This window comes from Limanda limanda, chromosome 7 (genome assembly GCF_963576545.1).
Source record: "Limanda limanda chromosome 7, fLimLim1.1, whole genome shotgun sequence".
Classification (NCBI taxonomy): domain Eukaryota; kingdom Metazoa; phylum Chordata; class Actinopteri; order Pleuronectiformes; family Pleuronectidae; genus Limanda; species Limanda limanda.
The window spans coordinates 30,099,816-30,126,101 of record NC_083642.1 but is presented as its reverse complement, the minus strand read 5'-3'; the positions used below and the strand labels follow the sequence as shown (position 1 = coordinate 30,126,101).

The 26,286-nt window shown below is 39.4% G+C and overlaps 1 protein-coding gene across 3 annotated transcripts in view; it reads left to right on the top strand.

The window, feature by feature from the left end:
* LOC133005140 (paired box protein Pax-7-like) overlaps window positions 1-26,286 on the top strand; it is a 56,130-nt gene that overhangs the window by 22,678 nt on the left and 7,166 nt on the right. For all 3 annotated transcript variants that reach the window (XM_061074727.1, XM_061074726.1, XM_061074725.1), the window contains exons 5-7: window positions 4,622-4,821; window positions 7,645-7,810; window positions 9,480-9,679. In XM_061074727.1, coding sequence (XP_060930710.1) covers window positions 4,622-4,821; window positions 7,645-7,810; window positions 9,480-9,679 — 566 coding nt within the window. The remainder of the gene's footprint in view (window positions 1-4,621; window positions 4,822-7,644; window positions 7,811-9,479; window positions 9,680-26,286) is intronic.

Sequence of the window (26,286 nt, the reverse complement as noted above, 5' to 3'; positions counted from 1 at the left end):
GCAGTAAATGTTTTGGGACTATTTACAGCCTGCCAGTGTGCTTGTCTGGGCTGCCCTCGGGCACACAGTTCAAGAATGGTGTTACACACATCACCAAGGTGGTCTGGAGAGATTAGCACCCCTCATTACACTGCATCTCTCAGCAATGTGCCCTGGGGGATGCAGGTTTTGATATTGTAGCACCGTTTGATCCTCCTCCATCTGATCCCTCTTTAAGAGTCGAAAGTTGTGAACAAGTCTATTGCTTCTCGCTGTGCCACACAATGTCACCTCTCTCTCTTACTCTATCTATCTATCTATCTATCTATCTATCTATCTATCTATCTATCTATCTATCTATCTATCTATCTATCTATCTATCTATCTATCTATCTATCTATCTATCTATCTATCTATCTATCTATCTATCTCTCTCTCTCTCTCTCTCTATCTATCTATCTATCTATCTATCTATCTATCTATCTATCTATCTATCTCTCTCTCTCTCTCTCTCTCTCTCTCTCTCTATCTCACTATGACTTTTGTATTATACTTCTTTGTAAGTCCTAATTAACTCCTAACAGAGTTTATATGAATATAATGTAGATATAATGAATGACATTTAGTAATATTTGACAGAGCATTAAAACTGTGTTTCAGACCTGCAATCTGAAAAAGTTTAAGAATGCTTTATTTTGTGTTTATAATAAGCCAACATACATTCAGTACACAATATGTAACTATTTATTATTACAATTGCTTAAATTGCTACAGAATGCCTCATTAAGAGATCCTATCTATGTTAATCCTAAACTGCCAAATTCTGTACTCACATGCAAAATCAAGCTCTCTCTAGGGATTTCAAATCTAACCATGAAAAGTAGATCTTTTAACTCTAAATTAAGATCATCTCTAAACAGCAAATGGATTGGTAAATGGATTTGTATTTATGTAGCGCTTTTCTAGTCTGATGATGACCACTCAAAGCTCTTTACAGTACAGTTTCACATTCACCCATTCACACACACATTCATACAGTGCATCTACTTGCAGCACTTTGTTATTCTATGGGGGGCCATTCAGGGTTCAGCATCTTGCCCAAGGACACTTCGGCATGCACATGGTTCAGACTGGGGATCGAACCACCGACCTTCAGGTTGGAGGACGACCACTCTACCCCTCAGCCACAGCCGCACAGTGTGACACCTTAGAAATCCAGAAAGAAATCACAGACTAAAGGCCGATAAATGCTACTCCGTTTTTACGGACGCGGATAGAAAGGACCGCCCTCTCCGCCGTGGAACGCCCTCTCCAAGCACCTCGGAGAGCTTTTCGTGCACCTCTGATTTTTCTAACTACACGACGGCATGGTGAAGAGCCTACGGATTGGTCCGCTAACGACAGCATTTCGGAACGACATCATTTCCGGACCTCAAACTTCCTGTTTTATTCCCTATATCACAATAAACCCAAACACAACTATGATTCTACGATTAATGTGACAAGGGTGTTAAGCCAGCGGAGTTGTCCGGCTGACGGTGGCTGTTCAGAGCACTGACGGCATGTGTGTACGGTTATAACGAACTTTCATTACGGCGCTAGCGTGCTAGCCACCATGCTAACTGCGGTGGTCACAGCACTGCAGTTAGCATGTCACGACTTTAATTCCACGACTATCATGACACTGTTTCTCAAAAACCTTCAGGTTAGAAGCAAACACTTGGTAGTAGTTAGTATCGGGAGTCCCTGCTGACTGTGTGTAGAAGCTGGGGGGGAAGCTAGCTGCCTCTGTGTAGCTTCAAGCTGTGGAATTAGCAACGCAGTTTGGAAACAAGACCGGGGAACCACTGCGCTAAGAAACGATAACATCAGCATTTTGACCAGCTGGGTGTCACTTTATTTAGTTCTGTTAGTTGCCATCGTTCACTGTGTGTGAGGAAAGCTGGTTGTTTGTTGTAAACAAACAAACGTGGACTTCTTCTACGCACATAGAGGTATGCTTGTCTAAGCTCGACTTCCGTTGCGCCACCTACTGTTCTGGCGGTGAATTGTTTTCAGCACCGGAGAACTATAAATGAAAAAGTGTCCGTCCGAGCCGTCCGGGCGTCCCTAACGGATTCGGAGTAGCATACTGGAGCCTTAAAGAGGAAATCCCGTAGAGCTGAGAGAATATGGAGAAAAAGCTAATTAACAACCCACAGAGATCGTCCCTCCTCAACAACAAAGCTCTGAATACACATGTCCCGCTTCACAATAAGGTAACTTTCCAGATGCACTTCAATCCGCTCTGGTTAAGCCCCTTCTTGAAAAAGCAAATCTTGATTCCTCTATGCTGAACAACTACAGACTCATTTCCAACCTGCCTTTCCTTAAATCAATCAGGATGAACTTAAAATTAACGCTTTAACAACATTCATTGACATATGCACAGAAAGTAATGTGAAAGTTATAGTCTATTGGAGTTTTAGACCCCTATGTGATGTCATCAGTATTGGATGGGGGTATTGCAGAACGTTGTACACGAATTCCCCCGGGGTCTAGATGTAGCAGGTATTAAAAGTATTATTTCATTTCACCAGAAATACCTCTGTTTTTGTTTATCATTGATTTTGTATTGGGTGTTTTACGTGTATTTGGCAACCTCTATAGGTCGCGGGTGGTCATTGTATTTATTTTCACCGATTTCACAAGAATGTTCTGGAAGTGACAGAGACCAAGAAATAAAAGTCCTGTTACCTAAGAACAAGTTCCGGTCATCAATTCATAAGACACAACCCAGAGTTCCAAGACACCTAGAAAAGACCGGTTACATAGACACTGGTGGTGGTTGAGGATCCAGATAATGTGATGAGTATTCTGCATTCTGTAGTTTTGCGCATCACTGAATGACAGCCGACCACGGAAAAGCGGAGAAGGGATTTAAAGTTAGACCGCAGGCACATGATTGGCTGTAAGAGACTTTGGCAAAATCTGATTGGCCATTTCGAATCGCCCACAGTGAGCTTATCAATAAGCATAGAGAGAGTGAGAGATTAGACATTGATTGATTCCCGATGATGTTTTCCTACACTTGACATCTATTGCACTTCTGTCCGTCCTGGGAGAAGGATCCCTCACATGTGGCTCTCTCTGAGGTTTCTACGTATTTTTACCTGTTAAAAGGGTTTTTAGTAGTTTTTCCTTACTCTTGCTGAGGGTTAAGGACAGAGGATGGCTACCATGTTAAAGCCCTATGAGACGAATTGTGATTTGTGAATATGGGCTATACAAATAAAATTTGATTGATTGATTGAATGGGGATAAAGTCTTCCTGCCTGAACTTTGAAAATTCTTGAAAAGGTCAAATCTTTGATGAGAGTTCCTACATATGACCCATACAACCGATTTCAGTCTTAGAAAGGGACACCGCACCAAAATAGCACTCAGAATAATAAATGAGCGTAGACTGAGCTCAGATAACAAAGATGCATCTATCCTGATGCTGCTCGACTTATCTGCTGCATTTGACACAGTAGATCACAAGATTATTTTACACAGACTCTAAAGTTGTATTGGTATCAAAAGCACAGCTCTAAACTGGTTCAACACATACCTTACTGGCTGAACAGTTGACTCGTTTTTATTCTTTCTCACCTGGACTACTGTAATGCACTATATTCAGAATTACCCAAATATCCATTGTCCAACTCCAGCTTGTACAAAATTCAGCAGCCAGGGTTTTAATGAGAAAAAGGAAGAGCCCTATCTCTATGATCTTGCTTTAAATTAATTTGAATAAAAATAATGAATCTTCTTTTTTAACAGCATTGTTTTTATTTTATATTTTTTTAATTATTTTTATACCTTTTGCTATTTTTATTAGTTGTTTTGTTTTTTATCCCAAGTCTTTGTTTTATTGCTAACGTATTAGGGTTAAGTCTAGACCCCCCTATCCACCCAGGAAAGCCGCCCCTGAGTGGTATGCCGTTTCACTTTAAAGGGAATGATAAACAGTTTGAAAAGGTCACCAAATCAAAGGATATGTTTATTGTGTTACAACTTGCTCATGGGCCGCAACAAAGGATAGTGATGCACTCTGCATTCTGTTCTCATTAACATTTATTAAAGAAAATGCAAATAATTAACATGGTATATGGGGCGGCTGTGGCTCAGAGGTTAGAGCGGTCGTACTCTAACCAAAAGGTTACAAGTAGGCAATTCGATCCCTAGTTTGCATGCCAAAGTGTCCTTTGGCAAGATACTGAATCTCAAATTGCCCCTTCTCTTAGAGAAAATGCTGCACATAGATGCACTGTACGACTGTGTGTGTGAAAGCGTGAACGTAAAACTGTATTGTAAAGCCCTTTGAATGGTCATCAGGACTAGAAAAGCGTTATATACAGAAAATACGGACCATTACCATTTACCATTTATGTGGTAGTTGGGATTCAGTAGTGAATGTGAGTGCCTGGTTTAAAAAATCATGGTGTGGAGCCTGTGTGAGTGCGAACAAATATAATACAAGGGCAGCAAAAAGGATACTGGCACACTGGTGTCAGGGTAGGTGGGTTAAAGTAACGGGTAGCACACATTAATTACACCTTTATATGTTCACAGCTAAAATCATGCTGACATAATATGCCCCTTCCATGTGTTTGTCCAGGTAGTCGGATGGATGAAGTGTCTGATGTAGAGTCAGAGCCTGACCTCCCTCTGAAGAGGAAGCAGCGAAGGAGTCGCACCACGTTCACAGCGGAGCAGCTGGAGGAGCTGGAAAAGGCTTTTGAAAGAACCCACTACCCTGACATCTATACCAGGGAAGAGCTAGCCCAGAGGACCAAATTGACTGAGGCCAGGGTCCAGGTAACACTGTAACATCCATCATCAGTCCATCCATGATGTTGCCTGTGTCATCTGTGCGATTGTTTGACAATTCGTGCTTTAACAGCAAAGGCTTTGTCACTCTCTGGCAACAACGTGACCAACAGGAAAAGCTCCATCCACTGATCCATAAGGGGTTAATAAATCATTGCTGTAATTTAGGGTGAGGCCATATATGCTTTAAATGCGATAAGTAGAATTTCTTAATCAATGCACAATGTAAAAGGCAGTCGGTGTATGTTTGCAGCTACAAGAGTAATGTCACTATGGCTTTGTGCCAGTTAACATTTGAGAAGCAATTTTCTGTAGCATGTCAAGATAGCGAAGGACGCTTGACCTGTTTGACCTAAATTATTTGTACATGTACACAATGTCAGATTATTGTGATACTTTACAGACCATCTAGCATTCACCCAAACTGGACATTCATCCAACACTCTCAGTTAAGGGAACTGTTTTGACAGTTCCAGTGTCCCAATAAATCTCGGGAAAGTACAGTGGAGCACTGACAACAGCTGTTCAGCTGTGGGGTTTTGGGCGCATTCCTCAAGCATGTCTCACTCCCTAACATCTTGGCTGTAGTCTGTTTTTCCCACCACTTTCAAGCGCACTTCTCACTGAAGCATTAATAGCAGATCAAGAGTGGGCTGTCTAGGAGCTTTAATCCACAGCCGCAAAAATGGATAAATCAAGAGACAGTAAAACAGAGACAATGAGAAACCAGTGAGGCTTGAAACAGTGCACTGAACATTTAACCTATAGACACGGGTCATCATAAATTCCCTGACGCTGTTTTCAGTCAGATATTTATAAAAAGAAAACAGGTAATCTAAACTTGCCAAGTCTGGTCTTGATTCAAGGTCCACGTTCCTTCTTGTTCTTGAGCTATTAATCCTATCAAATGGTCGCCAGTGTGTGAGAATTGGTCAGTCAAGTGCAAGGACTAATGGACATGATTTTGCTACAAATACTGATTGTTAATAGAATACATGTAGAGAGCAATGACAAGTAAATGTAAAAAAAACGGGCTTGGCACTGATTCTCTAAGGGAACTTAAAACCTGAATGATTGCACAAATCTCTTACTGTGTAAGATGGTTTTAATAAGGTCGTGGTTACAGTCTGTGTCAAACTGTAGCATTTCACATTTAAAGCTTGTCAGATGTCAGGTGTTGAATGTTGCACTTTGATTTAAACAAAAAAAATATGCAAGCAGAGACTTGTCATCAACCTGCAACACTCTCATCTTGTGAAAATGTCAGTAGTGGAATGTGTCGAAGTACTTCACTCAGTTCATATTTAAGGTACTTGTACCTGAATAATGAATTTTCTTTCATGTAATTACATTCAGATATTGTTCTCTTATTATTTCCCTACAATGATTAATATAATAATTGACATGTGGCTGTACTTGTACATTTACAATAGAGACATTGTATTATATTATTTAACAGGTTGAAATTAATGAGGAGCTTTTAGAATACGATGCTTTGTTGGTAAAACAGTAAATGCAGCAAAAGTAAATAGGATTTTATCATTGCATTGCATTAACCATTCAATGCTACCAAACACTGTTTGTGTCTGCAAACGAAGAATATCACATTGAAATGTATTTTTGATCATTTTTAAAGGTTTGGACTATGTGTGACTTGCTGAACATCTGTGCACCTACCCATTTCAAAAAATGGTTCCGCAGTGTAAATAGTTTATTTTCCGTTTGCTACACTAATAAGTTTTAGGTCTACTAAGACTATGGGATAATACATTAAATAATTAAGTATATTCGTACCTTTACTTTGCATCAAATTCCTAACACACCCACACACAGTCCTACCATTGCTCTGCAGAAGGAATTGGACTGGTGAGCTGATCAGACTCTACTTCTTCTGCCTTTTTTACAGAAGTACCTCTGGGCAACAACACCTTTTCTAATTATTTGAGTCTCCTGTACAGAAATAGGAGTCCAAATGATGTTCTCTACTTGAAAGGCATATTTTCATTTGCTCCAAATGAAAAAGGCTGATTCCTGGAGAAAGTGAGCGCGTAGAGAGCTGCAGGCAATTCAGATTCGTGCAACGACTCTGGATGTTTGCTATGTGCATGTATTAACTTGTGAGTGATATTGTATGGACTGATTCAAATAGCATAAATGAAAAAGAATCACGTGCCTGTATTTTGTAATGTGGGACAGTGTGTGTGAGGAGCACACGGTGCAACAGAGACACATCCGGGCTGTGTCAGTGTGATTTCTGCAGAGTGCCAGACTGAAAGCTGCTCAGAGCGTCTGACTTTTCGTTAGCATAAATTACAAAATTGGAAATAAGTGCACCGATGAGTTAAGATGAACACAGTTTCGCTTTTGGCTGTAAACGCACCTTTGTCTTTTCACAATCTGCCTGATTTGGCTCACATTGGTGGACTTGGATGTAGATGTGTGTGTGCCTGAACTATTGACCAGATAATCAACTCACATCTGTAAAACCATGTTGAACTATCAGCTACTGCTGTTATCTTTCATATCGAGACAATCTATCCACTCTGTTACATATGCCATATGTTCAGGTTTCCTGCTTTTATTGCTAACATGTTCTTATTGATCTCTTATTTTGTGTCTTTGATTCTATTGATTTTATTGTCAAGCACTTTGAGCAGCATTTTATGTATGAAAGGTGCTTTATAAATACATTTATTATTATTACGCTGTATAAATATTCATTTCACAATTACAATACAAATCTGTCCAGGCAGAGGATTCTAATTTATAATTATTAAAGTTGAGTGACTCATGCTTTCGTTTTCTTTTTAGGTCTGGTTCAGCAACCGAAGAGCCAGATGGCGAAAACAAGCAGGAGCCAATCAGCTAGCAGCATTCAACCATCTGTTGCCAGGTGGATTTCCTCCTACAGGGATGCCAACACTTCAGACTTACCAGCTTCCAGAATCTAGCTACCAAACCAACAGTCTGTCTCAAGGTAGAGCACATAACACTTTGACACTTGTTATATGAGTGACAAATAAAAATGTTGAAAAGGTGTTGCTCCTTGTTATAGTTTGTTGGAAGCTATGCACTGTTGATTAGTATCTTTGTCGACACATTTTTTTACAGGCTACATATTGTAAATAAAAAAGGTTCTGGTTCTGGACCGTTTAATACTCATTACATTATTAAACTCATGGAAATAGTTGGTTCAGATTCCTGAAATTTACTATCACAGAGATGTTCCATGATGTTGGATTTTGTAAACAACAAAATTAGTGTTACAAATGATAAATGATAGCAGAGTACACAGGTTAAAAAATAGAGGCTGCTTGCTAAATATTTTGTACACTTCTGCTGTTTGGGCCAGGGTTAATTGTTGATTTCTCACGTTTACTCAATTTATAATAATAATTTTCTCTTGCATACTGTATATGTAGCTAAATTAGTATAGTGCTCATCATACTTGCTATTTACAGAGAATGCAGCCCTTGTGACTCACACTGATATTGCAGTGCAGATATGCTATGTTCCCCTCCAACAAAAATGTCTTTCCCAATGTTGTGGACAAATTCACTCAACTGGGTTCCCTAATCAACAATCAAGATCCTCTCGCTCAATGTCAAACTTGACAGGCAGCTTCATGGCTAGACTGACAAAAAGGTTGCAAATATAATGTGCAGATCTCTTGTTTCCAACATGAACAGTTACCAATCAGCTATTGATTTAATTCAGCTTTATTGCCATGAAATCATATAGCTAGTGGACCCAAATACTCATAAACTCTTACATAGTCTCAGTAATTTCTGTCCGGCTAACTGGACCAAACGACACAAACCAGGAAAAGGCACCAGATTTCTTTCAAACCAAACCAAAGACATAAGTTGTAAAAGAACCCTATTAACACAAACAAATCATTTAGTTATAGTTCTACACTCTATTGGTACATTCTTCTTTTGTCCACATGTATCCTTGTTTTCATCCTTGTGGTGCAATGTCAGTGTCAAAACCATATTTCCTGCCCTTCTACTTACCTGAAAAATTGAGCATAATATTATATCAGGCAGGTGACGAAGTCGATCTCAACCACAATTCAGTCCGTCAGCTGACAGCAGCGTATCTGTATGCCTGATGACTCAGATTATCCTGTCCTTTGCTTTCAATTGGTAAAACTTATATTGTGGTCTATTTTAGCTACTGACCTTCAGCACCTACTTTTCATTCTGATTCTGACCTAATCATTGATATATATTGAAATTGATGCTCTGTTCTGTGCCAGGGTCTTTAAGCGGCTGCTCTCTGCGTCACTTCCCATGAAGGCTCATGGAAGGGTAGAAAGGTGTGCTCTTCCAACCTTAAGTTTTCCAAGTATGCATATGGAAGAGCAGGGAGGTCCAAGAACAGAGTCGTACTGCCAAATAAAAAATTTCAATTATTGAAATCAAATACATTTTGAAGAAAGGGGTGCTTACGAAAATGTTTACTGATAAATCAACAATTTGTGTGGTTCAGTTGAGCACACCGACAACAGACGTTGCATGCTTGAGCAATTAAAAAAAGAGATCTGTGTTAAAAACACTGACTGGAGCACAGGGAGTTTTTAGATGGTATACAGTATCTTTAAGTACTAAGCTATGTATGCACTGTTGTATTTTGCTCTTTAGATGGTATTGGTACAGTTCACCGTCCCCAGCCGTTACCTCCATCCACCATGCACCAGAGTAGTCTGTCTAGCACTGACAGCAGCTCCGCCTACGGTCTGGCCTCAAACCGCCACAGCTTCTCCACCTACTCTGACACTTTTATGACCTCCGCAGCACCAAGCAGCCACATCAACCCTGTCAGCAATGGACTCGCCCCACAGGTAAGACCTAATAGACTCAACATTAGAGCATGAGGATTTGAGCTCTTGTTAACATTAACTCCTGAATCGACCTGTACATTATCCTGATCACTCGTGGGCTGTAATTTATTTCTGTAATCTCAGTCATGCTCTGTCATTGTGACACTCTGGTAAATTTGCTTGTTAGCTTCCTCGCTAGAAGTTAAAAAAGGACTGTCCATATAATTTTCTTCTGTGTTTTGTGTAGAAACTGGCTTAGAATATGTTCACTGTCAACAGGGCTGTAGTGCCTAGAGGTAGCTAGTCACTAATAACAGATGTATTGACCTTCTGGCAACCTTGTTACAAGTTGTATCTTGTCACGTGTATGTCCCAAATATTCTCTGGCTGTTTTTATTGTTATAGTGTGTGTGTAAGGTTGTAAGCTAAGTTGAGATTTAAGGAGAATCATGGTGAGTAAAAATGTGTTGTTTGAGGTAACTGAATTGCGTCAGTGCTTTTCTAATTATGGTGAGGTTCCAACACATACAATGTAGATTAAATAACATTTGTTGGTAGTCACCTGTGGCACGCTGATATTTTGTCCCAATGACATGGGGTCCACGTCTGAACTCAACATAAGAAGTTGTCGACCTTTGATAGATAATAAAAATACTGTCATCATTTTTATTGATAATAAATATTATTGCAATATAAAACAGCTTGTTTAGTAATATATAGCAATTTTAACAGTACATCAATAATAATGATAACGTGATAATTTTGGTCTCAATAATTGTGATAATACATTTCACACCATTTAATCCCTATATTATCATATTCCAAAGTACATACAGCAGTGCGGGCTTTTTTTCAGCTGCACTGATATCACAAATGGTAGACCTCTAGCTCGCTGATGTTGATTCTCTCGAGTTAATGTCTATATTTGGGTGAACCTCTATGTCCAGAATAACAATGTCATTAATGGTATTTGAATGTACTATGATGACTGTGTTGTTGAAATGAGTAGATATGACCTCAAACCTCCCAGTGCTAATGGGTTAATTAAATACAATGTTACAATTAATTTTATCCTCCATCCCTTTGCAATTAACCAGATCGTTGACCCCATGGCCTCTAATGGATTCTGGCTTGAGCTATCAACCAGAAAGATGTCCATTTGAAGAAAAAATAAATGTCATTCTTTAGGGGAAAAGATAAAAAAGACTAATGACTATGATTTAACAGTGTGCCTCCTTTTGTAATGAACAGATGCTGCTGTCACTGCAGGCTGCCCTAATGAAATGTACCTGACATCTGACAACCATATCCTGTAGTTCTTATATAAGTGACATTTGTTTTGATTTTCATCTGAAAAACGACACCCTGCGTGTTTACATGGAGCTCCTTGAAGAATATGATTGCAGCTGACCTTGTGTTATCGATACATAACTTTTGATATTCAATTTCTATGGTAATAAGTGTACAACTGATGAGTTATCTGTGTTTCACAAAATATTTTTTCATCACAGCAATACAATAAGATTTTCTTTTATATTTTAGACATTAAATAAGTGGTTTACAACATTAGGAGTGAGAAAAGCTGTCAACCCTCAAATAACACTTTAGAATCTGTAATATACAAAAATAAACCTTAACTCATTTGTTTGTGAATGAAAGCACATATTAGAGAAGTAACCACAGTATTTCACTAATAAGTCACAAAACCAAGGAGGTAATGTTTTCCCTGTGTGACTGTCCGTTAGTTTGCAGGATTATGCAATAACTACTGGACAAATTACCATGACATTTGGTAGAAGTGTGGGTCAAGAAAGAATTCATAAAAATTTGATATGGATCCAAATAAATTAGTGGATCAAGGTATTTTATTTAACTTTCTCTGCAGCATTTCCTGTTTAACTCTTTTGTTGGTTTTCTTTTGGTAATTTTGGTTCTCTCAAAGCTCTGTATGGAACCTTTCAGAGTATATCAGATTTTCTCCAGTTTCAAGAAAGACATGGTGTCTCTAATCCATCTATTGAATGTGGGAGGTGTTTGCTCCTTCCATAAGAGTAGTATCAGAAGTCTGGCAAGCAGAGAGGTGAAAGCTATGACAACATGGGCCCTGCCTTGACAATTGGTGTGAATTGACATTGTATCTCTGCAGCATTTCCCACAGAATGAATTCAATATATGGTCTTACACGAAACAGATTCCAAGAGAACACAGACTAAAGAGTGAAAGGCAAGTTCTTGAGTGAGAGAGAGAACTGTATTGCATGCCTATTACAGGTATGTTACAGGTATGATCCCAGTCTCCCCCATTTCTGTGTTCTTGGGCAAGTTACTGAACCCCAAATTACCCCTGACGATATTGCTGGCAGTCTATGAGTTATGCATGATAGAGAAAGTGACATCTTGACTTGACACAAACTTAAAATGTATATAAAAATATATAACCATGATCTATTCGTAACCACAACCAACCAATAGCTGCCTTATAAAGATTACGAGTATTTTTTGCAGCAGCAGCAATTTTGTGTCACTGTGTTTGTGTCCACACTGTTATGGAAGTTTTCTGGAAGCTGGTGAAAGGAGAACTCAGGCAGCAGCTGATGTCTTATGCAGAAGTTTAAATGTAGACTTGATGCATCAGGGAGACCAGAAGGTGGAACAATATAGCAATGCCAACAGAGTAACATGAGTAATTGTCACCGCCAAGTCTGAAGATGTCTCCCACAGCACCCCCATATATCTCCCTCTACTTTCGTCACCCATCCTATCACCACATCCATGATTGGCTATAATTGCTGTCACTCTAAGTTACATGTAGGTGTTTGCATCATATTGGATAGTTAAGGCTAAAGTATGCATTCCTAAATCAAATGTGTCCTAACATCTGGACACTGGTGAATTATGCAAAAAATAGTTAAAGTTGGTGCCTCTCTGTCTGGAGCATCTGAGTTAGATATGAAAGTCCCTCAAAGAGGGGCTTTCATATCTGCTTAGAGAGCGAATGGAGTATCTGTGGAATTAGACAGGCACTACTCTACTCTACAGATGTACTGTGTAATATACAATATCCATAATATACAATGGCCTATACAGTAATGTGTGAGGTTGGTCAAAAAACACATACTACATTACAACATACATAAATAAATACATACATACATAATTCTTATATGCACAACTTTCAAAATTTGATTTCTTTAACATTTCTTTAACATTTTAGGGCTAAATGCTTATAAATTCGTGTACTCATTCATATACTCCTGGTGTTGCGCTCATTGATGGCTCTTTCACTACTTGGAGAAACAATTGACACAAAGCTGTGTATATGGGCTGAAGAAAATATGGCACTGAAATAATAGGACAAAGACATGATTTTACTGTTTTGTGTCAGAAAGGAGCACCAGTACATGAGATGATGGGAAAAAAATGAATAAAAATCTCATCACTTTTAAATCGAAGTAGCTCCATTGTGTTTATCTGACTGAAATTGTATTCATCGATGACATGCAGTGAGTATGTAGCATTCTGTGTTTATTGTCCTTTCGGTCTATTCTTAATCCCTCTAAGTCATACTTGAAGCTTTTTTCAGTGTGGGTTCACATGCCGTTGACCCTTTCATCATATTCTCAGGAATTTACATGAGATAACAATGTTGGTGTATTTTCTTTTCAAAATTGCAGGAAGACCACATGCTGTATGTCTGACAGGCAATAATTCAATTTGAAACAGCTATATTGCATTTGAAATGGAATTCATACGAGCCATTTCTGCACCTCCTCCTCTCAATTTGAATGGGATAGAATTAGTGGCTGACTGAGTATGCAGCCAATTCCAAGTCTTATTGACAGAAAGACAAAATTACAGAATGAAAAGGCCTCCCTGTGATGGCAGTGCATGTGTAAATAGAAACCCTTTTTCACAGCTTCACCATCAGAGTTTTTACAAGCCCCCTCCTCCAAAGAAAGCCTGCAAAGTAAAGCTTTTTATTTTCAACCACACTTTTTTGACAAATTCCAACATATCTATTCTGCTTTGGAGCTCTCTTAGTGGTGAGGAGTTATTTTCTCCACTTAGACAGACAGTGATGCTGGACCACTAATCCCTTTCCGTCAGGTCAGACAACTCAGTGACCTGCCACTGAAAATGAAACTATCACTTCCCACAGCGACCTCAACACATCACACAACTAAAAGCAGAAAACATTTCTCCTCTTGCAGTCTCATTTCCTCTCTGGTTTGTTGTGAGAGGAAGATTTAGCCTGCTTTGGAATGGTGGAGCTCTCTGGCTCACTATTTGATGTCAGGGTGAGAGATAGAGAGAGAGAGGCGGGCGAGTAAGGATAGAATAGAGTGGGTTTCAGTGTTGGGGGATCAGAGCTGCTTTGGTTCTCCAGCTCTGTCTCTTTGATCCATATCCCTAGGCCTGCCTGCCTGCCTCGCTAACTCAGGCCTCTGCTCGTGATTCCTGACAACTGTCGGCCTGAGATAAGGAGGTGGGGTGGGGGGATGTGGGAGGCCTCTTCCACTACCCCCCACCCTCCATCCCCCGTATCCCCCACCCTACCCTGCACCACTTCTCTTTATAAACTTCTTTAAATATTAACAATTACCTCTTTAAAAAAAACCAGTGAGGAAATGTGTTGAATTTTATTCAAGAAGGCTGAGCACAGAGGGACCTACCCCCCCACCCCCTCCCATAACAAAATATATAAGCTCCCCCTTTCTAGTGCCCGTTCTCATGCAGCCCCCAGTTCACAGGGTGTTGACATGGCTGCATGCACCTGAATGTCAATGAGAGTGGTGCCTATTAGTCTCAGCTGCTATTAGAATTTGCACTAAGTACTAACCCTTTGACTGGGCGCACTGTCAACTGGCACACTTCCATGTCAACAAATCCAAAAGGATGAGGAGGGTATATTTACATCATTCCCATAATGAGGAATAGAGTGGTGGCAGGGGGGAGATGTTAATTAGAAAATGCCTGGCAATTTTGGCAAGAAGCAAAGCAAAGAGCTTTAGCAAATAAATAAATAAACGACAAGTCCTACTCAGGAAATCTGCCAGAAAAGCAGAGGAATTTAAATCATTCCTACTGATGGAATGTTTGTAGGATATATTTCTCAGTTTGCTCTCCATAGAACAGAGCACAGGGTGTTGTCTGACTGAGTGGCTGAGTGAGTGGGTAGAGAAGTGTAAAGCCCCTCTATTTCCTGTAGTGTGATTGTAGGCGTTGACTGGCTGCAGTACAACGTGAAACTTACATCTACAGTTTCATAAGATCAGTTTTTACAAACACTTGACTTCATGACTACAGAGACTCCGTGTTTCTGGCTTAGTGTTGAACAGTGTTGGGCAAGTTACTGAAAATTAGTAATTAGTTACAGTTACTAGTTACTTCTTTTAAAGGTAATTGAATTACTTCACCAGTTACTGTATATCAAAAGTAATTAGTTACTAGGGAAAGTAACTTTTAAGTTACTGTTCAGTTACTTCTGTTATTTTATTGTGAAAATGTTACATGATTTTATTTTGAAACGGTTCTGGTAGAGTCAAGGACATCCTGTGATGACGACGCTACTGAAAAGGTTTTTGTTTTTAGCGACCCTCCGAAGAAGCACAAATTATTACAGTGTCCACGGTTGTTTTAAGGGGTTTCTAAGTTGTTCAAAGTTGTTTTACAAGGTGTTACAAGGACGGCTCAAATAAACGACCAGAACATCAGTTTAAGTCTCGACTATCTTTCGGGGATCTGCTTCACTTGTCTTCTTGTCTGCAAGTGTTCATTTTTCACAAAAGAGAGTAACACGAGTAACGAACTCATTTAAATTTCAGTAATTATAACTGCGTTACTTGATTTAAAAAAATACTTTGTTACATGCTCGTTACCGCTTAAAGTAGTGGAATTACAGTAACGCGTTACTCCCAACACTGGTGTTGAACATGCGTTTCTTCTGGTTTTACCTGTAACCAGGCTGCTGCTAGCCTGGCTGGACATATCTGAAGCTGCTTTCAGATGTGCACTGAACATAGAACATGCAGACATTCTCCAGAGGGGTCATCAGAGTGAGACCATCATGAGTGTCACTGTAGTTTCTGCGGCCAGCTCCAAGTAAGAACCATGCAGAATGTCATAAGGAACAGTGTGACAAAACGGCAACCTCCACGCGACAGAATCAAAACTGAAAAAAAAATAAAAGGAAAGACATATCTGAGGATGAAAAACTATAAATGGTCTGTATTTATATAGCGCTTTTCTTGTCTTGATGACCACTCAAGGTGCTTTACATTAAAGTTTATTGCTATTCACCAATTCAAACACAATCATACAGTGCATCTATTAGCAGCACTTTTTCTATGATGGGGAATTTTGGGTTCAGTATCTTGCCCAAGAACACTTCGGCATGCAGATGGGGAAGACTGGGAACGCACTGCCGACCTTCTGGTTGGAGGACGACCACTCTACCCTCAGCCACTGCCGCCCTGTAAAAAAACTGTGTAATTAATACATTAGGTCTTGCCTTTCTGCCTGCTGCACCAACTCTAACCTGAATGCTCTCTAGATTTATGTGTGGTTGTGAATGAAAGCGGAGAACCTCCAGACCCAATACTTGGGACATCCTCTGGAGTTCATGTCTGAAAATGGCTTGAGTTGCTGCTTACGTCTCTGATCCACTTACGGTTCAGTTCAGTTATTTAGTCAGCCTGATGTGACTAGTAGCCATGAATGTAGCAGCTAAGGTCACTGTCACTCCTGGGTGGCGAACAGAAAGTTGATAACATCAACCATGATTACATATGAAAATTATCTGTGATAAACAAAACAAAAACAAAAAAATGGAATGATAAAATGAATGATAGATCGAGGAAATGTTGCATTTAGATTAGAAGCAAATTTGAATGTCCCCTATCCTAATTTTTGAAGGTCTTGACCTTCTAGGTAAAGTGCCTTGAGATAATGTATATTATGATTTTGTGCAATACAAATAAAAATGAATTCAATTCGATTGAAAAAGGAGCTTTGACACACATCACATGGTGTCACCAGTAGTTAAAGTTGTTGAGTTGTTGAGTTGTCATGGATAAACCACACTTCACCATCAGGTGAAGGAAAGCACCACATGTTTGTTTGATATGTGTGAAAGCAACATAACATTTGAGTAACTAGACCTTGAATTGTGATTATTGTCTCACATATATATATTCAGAATCTACTAACCACCAAAACTGTCAAATTTTTCCATATTTTGCTGTGGTAGTAACACCGCTCTGTCATTTTGTCAGATAAGTTTAATTAATTTCTGAATGCATTTGTTTGGTGTTACAGCTCTGAATGTTTACATCTTCCTTCTACATGTCTTTGAATCACTGATTGAGGGTTGTCTTTTTCAGGATTGCCTCATGTGACCAAAAACATATTCTGCTCATATTAAAACAGTATAAGCTGATCACAGAATTACCTCGGATTGCATTAGATATCCTGCATTCAAAGCTGACATACTCAAAGGGTTTTCCAATTAGTGTCTGCTTTAAGATTTCATGGAAGGAAGTGAATCCTGTCTGACACCAGCAACATCTCAACATCAGCCTTAATCAAAGTCAGTGTATCCACCCACAGCACAAACTCAATCTGAAACTGTTAGGTTGATAACAACCAAGAAACATTGGCTCAAAATGCAAATATAATACACATGCATAGTGCAGCAAAAGTCAACATCAAAATTCTGCACACTGCTCTGTTACGAACGTCTCATGCGACAGTCCGGTCTCAAAAATCATGTATGCTCGATAAAATGTGGTCTGAGGCTAGAATGCAGACTCTGCAGATTACTCATTGATTTGTGAACATATGCGTTTATTGAACTTTAACAGTGGTGTTTCATTCTAAAACAATATCTTTGAACTTTAAGTATAATTGAACTGATTTACAAGATATACAATAAAATAAATACAGTATATTATATACAAATAAAAACAATGTATAAAAATAATACAAATAAATTCATACCACCAACATGGTCTAGCTTCAGAGATGAATGCAGGCAGGTGACAATATTTCCACCTGTACTGAAAACCCTCACCGAAGAGGCACTTGTGGCTGGGAAGCAAAGATATTTCTTAACCAGTTTAGCCGTGGGTAGAGCCGTGGTAGAGCTTCTGGGATACCTTCCACCACTCCAGTGTCCAAAATCCCTGCTTTGAGGTAGGACTCTAGCTATGGCCTTGTCCGTTGCAGAACTGGTCCTGGAGCTGTGGCTTCACTGACCATGAAGAAGCTGCCCAGAGCCTTCTTCTTCTTCCTTGGAGAGGAAAAATAGAGGCCATGTCGACTAGCTGTTGTTTTGGGACTTCATTATATTTCTCATTGAGAAATGTTCTTTTTGATGCTTCTGGTGAGATCTGTGTCATCCTCCTGCACTGCCAAGGTGGAGAGTTGGTGAGAGTGAATCCGTCAATTCAACCAGAGGGCTAATTGACTTATTGATGGCCTCCAGTACATCTCTGTCCTGCCACGAGGGGGTGAGGTTTTTCGGTCATTGGAGAGGAAATGGGAAATGGCCTTTTGCTGCTTGAGGACCCTGCATATCATGGCCTGCCGAGATCCTGGGATCTTTCATTGCAATCTCTTAAGATGACAAAAAATATATACATAACCATTTATTATCAGGATGATCATCATCATAATCTTCATCAAAATATAATTTGGCTGTGGAAAAGGAATCATTAAGATTTTATTATCATTTGGTTGTGTGTGTGTTAGTGTGTGTGTATGTGTGTGGGAGAGAGAGAGAGAGAGCATAGAGTAGCTCACATGAAATATCTTAATTACCTAATTTGTTATTAATGTCAAACACAATCAGGAGGAAGGAAACCTTCCCCAAAAGTGACTATGGCCAAGTGGAGTCTTTGCCCAAAGCACTGCAGCCTCATCCACCTATTTACTTTAGCCACTAGCCTTAAGTTTAAGGCTCTCTCCTTTAAATCCCATGCAGCCATCACTTGCCTCAAGCCATCTGCAATGTTTTGGCCCATGTGTTCTTCGGGGAAAAGGCAGTTCAGGGAGACATCTTGTCTTCACACTGAAATCCCGTCAATTTAATGTAGCGTGAGGCTTATAGAGGGCTCCAAAGCGTGGCTTGACAAAAGGTCTGTGCAAAATACTCAGCTGTACAAACATCTTTAGCAACTTTCTCACAACGTTCCTAAAATAGTGCAGGCAGTGCAACTCTGTTGAAATGGTGATGCGATGGCAAGACGTAACGCTTGTTTAAAGTGTTTACTAATTACTTGAACAGTGTTGATTAGATATCTCCTTGGCTAGCATGAATGTAATGGCATCTGTAATTTATTTATTTCTCCAGGAGATTGGTGGATAGGCTGTTGCTTTATAATGAATGCCCTTAATGGATTTCTTATAAGATCATTGACGTTTTTTTATGTCAATGAATCATTATTGGAAGAAGAGACAGTAGAAAGTAACACGCACACAAACACATACACTGACTTCGCTGATCTCTCTCTCTCTGTGTGTGTGTGTGTCTGTGTGTCTGTCTTTCTCTCTCAACTGAAGTGTCTGACTTGCTACAGTTTAAAAGTTGATTTGTTTAAAATGACGCCACAATATCAATACAGATTTTCACATAATGATCTATACTTTTATCAATAAGTAAAATCTTTCTTCAGAGCAGCGCGTGCATTCATAATTTCCCTCTCTCTCTCTCTCTCTCTCTCTCTCTCTCTCTCTCTCTCTCTCTCTCTCTCTCTCTCCTGTTCAGTGTGACGGGTGAACTAAACACATGTTCAGTCTATATTGATAATGATATTGAAAGCTCAGTTTCAGTTCAGATTTATGATTGTATTTGGATCCTCATCAGCCCCTCAATAAAAACATCACAGCAGATTAGAGATAAACAAACACATGAAATAAACATAAGAAATATATAACTGACAATAATCTTCATGGAAAAATATTATATATGCTTATATCTTATATATTCTAAATACATTGCTAATATTCCTATATATAACATTTACAGAGGAGACTATCAGGATTGGGGTCATTAACTGTGGCTTCATAGCTTGGTAATTGTCGGCTTTAGCAGTCTGAAATAGAAGTCAACCATAGTTCAATACAATACTGTGCAGAGGTTTATTGTCCTCTAGATGTAGAAACTGTGGAGAGACCTGTCTGCTTGGGGCGTGCATGTGTTTTAGAGCTGAATGTGAGTCGACTGTATGAACAAAAATAATTCCGTGCCCTATTTTATCCCTATTAGAGGAAAAGATATGTGGATGTAGAGCAGTCGTAACCAACCTTTTTAAGCTCAAGATCCCCAACCTTGGCCTAGTTGAAAGGTAAGATCAACCTATAGAAGCACTGAGAGAAGAAGATGGCCAGATTGAATTTCCTCCTTGCAGCCTTTAATTTGGGATAACTGATTTGAATTACATGGAATGCTATGGTCCAACTTTAAAATTGATGCAACCAAGAAAACAATGTAACTAGCATATTAAATAGGCCTGTCTTACTTTAAGAATTTTACGACACACTTTAAATTCTAAGTGTCATTATTTCATTTCATTCCAACACCAACAAAAGGCCTGTGGCCTATTTTGTATAAGGACATTATTTAGTTCATAGTAGACAACAAAGAAAATAAAATCAACACACTTGCATTGAGCAGATCATTTCAGCTGCCATTGTTAACTGTAAATGTTTATGCCTTGAAATTTCATGCAAATTACTACTTTTTAAATTACCATTTTAGAAAGTAGAAATGTAATGTGCACAACAAACAACAAAATTCTCAGTCAGTTCAATGAACAGAAGTGCAGTTGTACGTCCCATCTTATGCAGCCTCACTTTTCACAATGCCACAATGACATCAGAAGGCAAAACTGTTGCAGTCATGTTACTCACTCAGGTCAATGTTTGATTTGATTATTTTCATTTGTGGAAACACAACTTCAAAGAGGTAAATGGATCCAAAGTAGCCACTCACTCTTAGTCAGCAGATCGAGAGAAACTTCTCTTTGCTGACAAGTCCCCAAAAGTCACTGTCCCTTGATCTGGCTTTCAGCTCTATGCCATTTGGCAAAACAACCATCAACAACCATCAACTCGACATGGCAAAGCAAATACTTGCTGGAATTTGGCTGCTACTTGTTCTATTTCAATGGGCAGAAATGGATTTGAGACAAATGCAGCAATATCTTCCATGACATCTAGCTCACCAAAAGCCAACTGAACTCTGTTGCCACGTTGTCCAGGTGAGCACAGTACTGCTCAGGGTGAAAAGCATCCTAGTCTTTGATGGCCTGAGAAATTTTCTCCAGGTTGGGAAAGTGTGTCATTCTCCCATTCTTTAAATGTTTGGTCCAAACACCAAGATTGGCTTTGAACACATTCACTGCACTTGGGGCAGGTGTCGCCCTTCTCCTTGGAGCTCGTTGTTGAGTGCGCTCAGTTTTGTTGTTAGTTCGGTCAGAAACCCCAGGTCCAGTAGCCACGCATCATCTGACTGGTGCTCCTTGTTCTTTCTAGACAGAAAATCTTTATCTCATGAAGCAAGTCAACAAATAGCCCTTTGGCCAACCACATTACATCCGCATGGAGGAGCGATCTCAGTAAGCCGCATCGAGCTCATCCAATCACACCTTGAACAAGCGCACCTCTTGAAGCGGTTTTGCTTGAATAGTTTATCAGTTTGACCACTAGTGTTATTACATGACAAAAAGTCCACAACCTGCTCTCTGCTAATGAATGACACAGTGATGGTAAATGGTTTTGTATTTATATAGCGCTTTTCTAGTCTTGAAGACCACTCAAAGCGCTTAACAGAACAATTTTACATTCACCCATTCACACACAGATTCATACAGTGCATCAAATCGCAGCACTTTGTTATTCTATGGGGGGCCGTTCAGCATCTTGCCAAGGACACTTCGGCATGCAGATGGGTCAGACTGGGGATCGAACCGCCGACCTTCAGGTTGGAGGCCAACCACTCTACCCCTCAGCCACAGCGGCCCGTAATTTATGAAGTTGGGAAAATAAGGGTCATTACGGCACAGTGCTATAAAACCAGTGCACACACCGTGGATTGCCGGTGCCCAATCACTAATAATTGCCACAGTTTATAAATGGGGCGAGCATGTTTTTAAAGTCATTGTAAATATCCTCACCTCTAGTTCTCTCCTTCAAGTGCAAAAGAAGTCCTCCTTTGTTGTAGAATCCTGGAAAGGCATTCTGAGAAATACACAAGCTGAGCTGTGTCTATAACATCTAGAGATTCGTCAAACTGTAGTGAAATATCTTCAGAGTGACAAGTCCTTGTTGATCCACATCCTCTGATAGTGACTCGACCCTCCTTGTCACTGTGGCAGGGCTAAGCGGTATACATCGGAGTGTGGTTTTGATGTCGTCTTTGTTTTTGAAGTCTTGAATACAGTCTCTGCTGTAATGGCCATTGCTTCCTTGAACTTGCAGGTTTTGTGAAAAGATTTGCTGAGCCTTCAACTCCGTCATCTCTTGAACTTTCCTTGTACGGATTTTGCTTTTCGCTGGGTAGCGGTCTTAAAATTTCTGGTGGTTGCTGTTGTGGTGCCTCTTCAGATTTCCTCTTTTATACAGTGCTTATGTATGGTGGCACAACATGCATACACACTGGTCTCACCAAGGTGAAAATAAATTCCTCAGCTCATTCTGAATGGAAATTGTAAGTTTTAATCTTCTTTCATGGAGCCTCAGCCATGCTAGCTAACAGTTAGCTATCTATCATCAGTGAGTACCGCATATTGACATTAACGACAGTTAACTTACCGGCACTTATCCCTTATCGCATTGCTCAAGGCAGCAACTGATATTCTCAGCAGCTGAATCGAGAGACAAGGAGAGAGAGGGAGGGAGAGAGGTGGGGAGAGATATAGGCAGAGGTAGCGAGAGGTAATGCTCTTGCAAACCGGAACACACATTTTTTTCTATTAATTTTGGGAGCTTCAGGGAAGTCTCAAAGATCTCAGCCATGCCAGCTAATTGTTAGCTGTTTGTCACTGGTGAGTGCCGTATATTGACTTTTGCGACAGTTAACTCACGGACAATTATTTCTTATCTCATTGGTCAAGGCAGCACCTTTTACTCGCAAAACGGAACATTTATTTTTTTCTATTAATTTTGGGATCTACAGGGGTAGTCTCAAAGACGATCACAATCGACGGGTTGGCGACCACTGAAAGTAGGGAATAGGGCTGTGTGGTTCAGACATAATAAACACACCTCTGCTCCTGTCCCATCTCTTCATTTGTTTAAGACTCCTCACACTGTTTGAGATGGGCTCTTATTGCCTTATCCACCTACTATCTCTCTCTCAATCTCTCTCTATTTCTCTCTGTGTATGTGTTTGTGTCCTTGTGTTTTTGTGTGTATTTTTTGAATGTCTCAATATCACTGTCTAGCTGTTATATTGTATGGTCTGGTACATTTGGGATTGGTACTCGTTTAGCTCTGCACCACAGCTGATTTCATATGCTCTTCAGTGCAGTTGTTTTAAGATTTGAGAAGGATTTTTTACATCCACAGACTATAAATAAAGATGGAGGCTGCATCCTCCTCCCACTGTACAAAAATATTATCAAAATACGGAAGCCGCCATCTTGCAAGGTTATGTGGAGTCAGACTCTGCACATTAGTGATTATGGTGTGTTAATTGCAACTGTTAACTGATTAATAAGCAATCAAAACAAAAGTTATCAGAAAAATTACTCTTGAACAAACATCAGTGTGATGTGAACTATTTGAAATGACAGAAACCATTATTGAGAAAAATATTTTACTGACTTTTTAGTAGTTCATGTTCAGTCCACTAACACAGAGTAGGCTGGGTTTATGACCTACTGTATATTGCAGTAAGCCACCATCGGGCGCTCAAGATTATTTGGCCTCACTTTTTGGCAGCTGTGAAGTCATCCATCATTATATAGAGTCATGATTATATCCCCAAAGTATTTTACTCACCAGTTTATTTACAAAGGTCTGGAAGTTACACTGATACCAGTAGTCATTTACAAATTCTAACAAATCCACAATTGAACCCACATATTTATTTATATGTTTATGTTTAAAATAGCACTTTCCCAATTTAATCAGTCACTCAAAGTGCTTTAGAGCCACATTCACCCATACCTTCATAAAGTGTTGCTATATTCAAAACATTTTTGTATTATTACACCATTCAGCTGTCGGGGGCAATATTGGGTTCACTATCTTGCACAAACCTGACCTTCTGGCTAGTAGACAACCTTCTCTACCTTCTGACCCTGCGGAGGCTTTTACCTGTTTGTGGCTGACCACTTTCTTGACAACCTGGCCAGCACATTATTACAACTCCCATACTGTGAGCTATTAATGAACATCTATAAATATGGCACTCCATATGGTCATGAACAGTGTGATGAGGTGTGTATTGGAGGTAATATCAGGGTTGTTGTTTAAATAAGACAACAGACTGAATTAAAACGTCTTCAAATCACATATCAGAAGTATGGCAGCTGTTATTAGCATATGTGCATCTTATTCCTTCAGTTTCAGGTATGAAGTGAATATCTAAAATAATGAAAATAATATCACCTTCTCCTGCCTACTTACCTTTTATATGTTACCAAACGGCAAAACAGTCAAAACGGCCATTGACTGTAAATGAACACACTAGAACAATAAATAATGTCTTATTGTGTCTTCATAAAAATATAATAGATTTTTATTATATTTAGCAGTTTAGTTAGAGTAGCAGCAACGTAATCTGACAAAGAAAATAATAACAATAATAATAATAATGATAATCATCATAATACATTTGATGACAATGTAGCACACTGCAAAGCTTTACAAACCAGGGAATAAACTTGACTCTGCTGCTGCTTATAGCAGCTCCTCTACATGTGGTGTATGTGTGTTCTGTCTGCTGATACCTCGGCTCTCGGGACTTCTGTAAGGTAGAGGCAGAGAGATGGACCAGATCTCAGTTAAAAAAAAACACATTATGTTTGAGGTAGGCTCATATGTAGACTCTTCACCAGAATGTACAAGTGAACATCAGCCTCTAGAGTTGTGTATTATTTTGTTTTACTGTGATGCCAGCCTTGCACCAAGAACAAGTATTTTGTAACATACATGCCTGTTAATGAAAAGCTTATAGTCTGCAGTAAAATGTCATGTCATTTTCATTGGTAAGCCTCAGTAATGATGTAGTGATGGGTCTGTCTTATCATTTCACTCTGAAAGAGAGCAAATAAGGATAGTATTGTTTAACTCATCCTATTACAAGTGACTGAAAAATCATCTTGTACAGAGAATCTAAAAATGTCTCACTAGACCAGCACTCAATTCACATTTTCAACAGATTATGACTGAATTTAGGTAATCATGTTACTGTTAAACAAAGGGGAAAATATGATCAACTATAATATCAATACAAACCTACATACATATAGTAAGTAAGGCCACTGTTTATAATAGCTAAGCACATAAGCAAACTGTTTCAGGGCACAGACCTTAGCTCTGAAGATTTTAGCTATTCCCCAACAGTGGCAGGAACCCTGGTGCTTTCTTTATTATGGTCGCCCAAATATTTCACCCCCTAATCCAGGCGCCTTTAATTGATGTGTGTGAGCTTATGCTAAATATGAAGATTTGAATAATTTCCACTTACAAGCACTACAATGTGCTGCTATGCAGTGACAGACCACCTTCATGTTAACCTCAATAGAAGTGCCAGGCTGCTGTAAACCCCTCACCTTCTCACCCAAAGTCTAGCTTGGACGCCCTTTGGGATCCTGTAGTGTAGGGGATCTACCCCCTCCTCACTTTTCTACCTGTGTCTCTCTGCCACTCTTCCCCCAACAACCCTTACTCTTTTTACTCTAAAGCAAAACCACCATTACCGGATCAACCAGGCAACATACCAGCATTCCCATTACAAACAAAATTGAAAAAGCTGTCAAAGTTGTATTATCTACAACTGAATTTCTATAACTAAATAATTTATTTAAAAAATCAAATTGCTTGATTAACTCAGTTATACTGCTGACACTAACTCAACTCAACAGAAGACACTTAACAGGTGGCTAAAAAATCGGCAACAATCAGCAAGGTTACCTACAAACCTACAACTCTACAGTAACCACATTAACGTTAAATAATTTCATGTATTGATAATCTTAAATTGTACAGCAGCCTCATGTACTCTAAAAAAAAGACCTCTCTAAAACAGGTAATAAATCAGAGGAGATTAGCTCCATTGCATTCACCAACACAAGCTTTAAGATTTTAGTGATAGCAGCAGCAGTTAATATAATAATAATACAAGCAATAGTTGCTCAGTGCATGTTCTGAGCTGTGGCTCAAGCATAAGAGCTGTCGCCCTCAAACCAGAAAGTTGGCAGTACGATCCCAGTCTTCGAACCACCAAGTGTGCTTGGGTAAGATACTGGACCAGTAAAGCATGTTATGCATCAAGACTAGAAAAGTGCTATTTAAATACACACCATACACAATTACCCCAGAAATCTAGACCAATAACAGCATAACTAAGAGATGGTTCAGGACTAACCAGAACCAACTATAGGTTTGATCAAAAAGGAA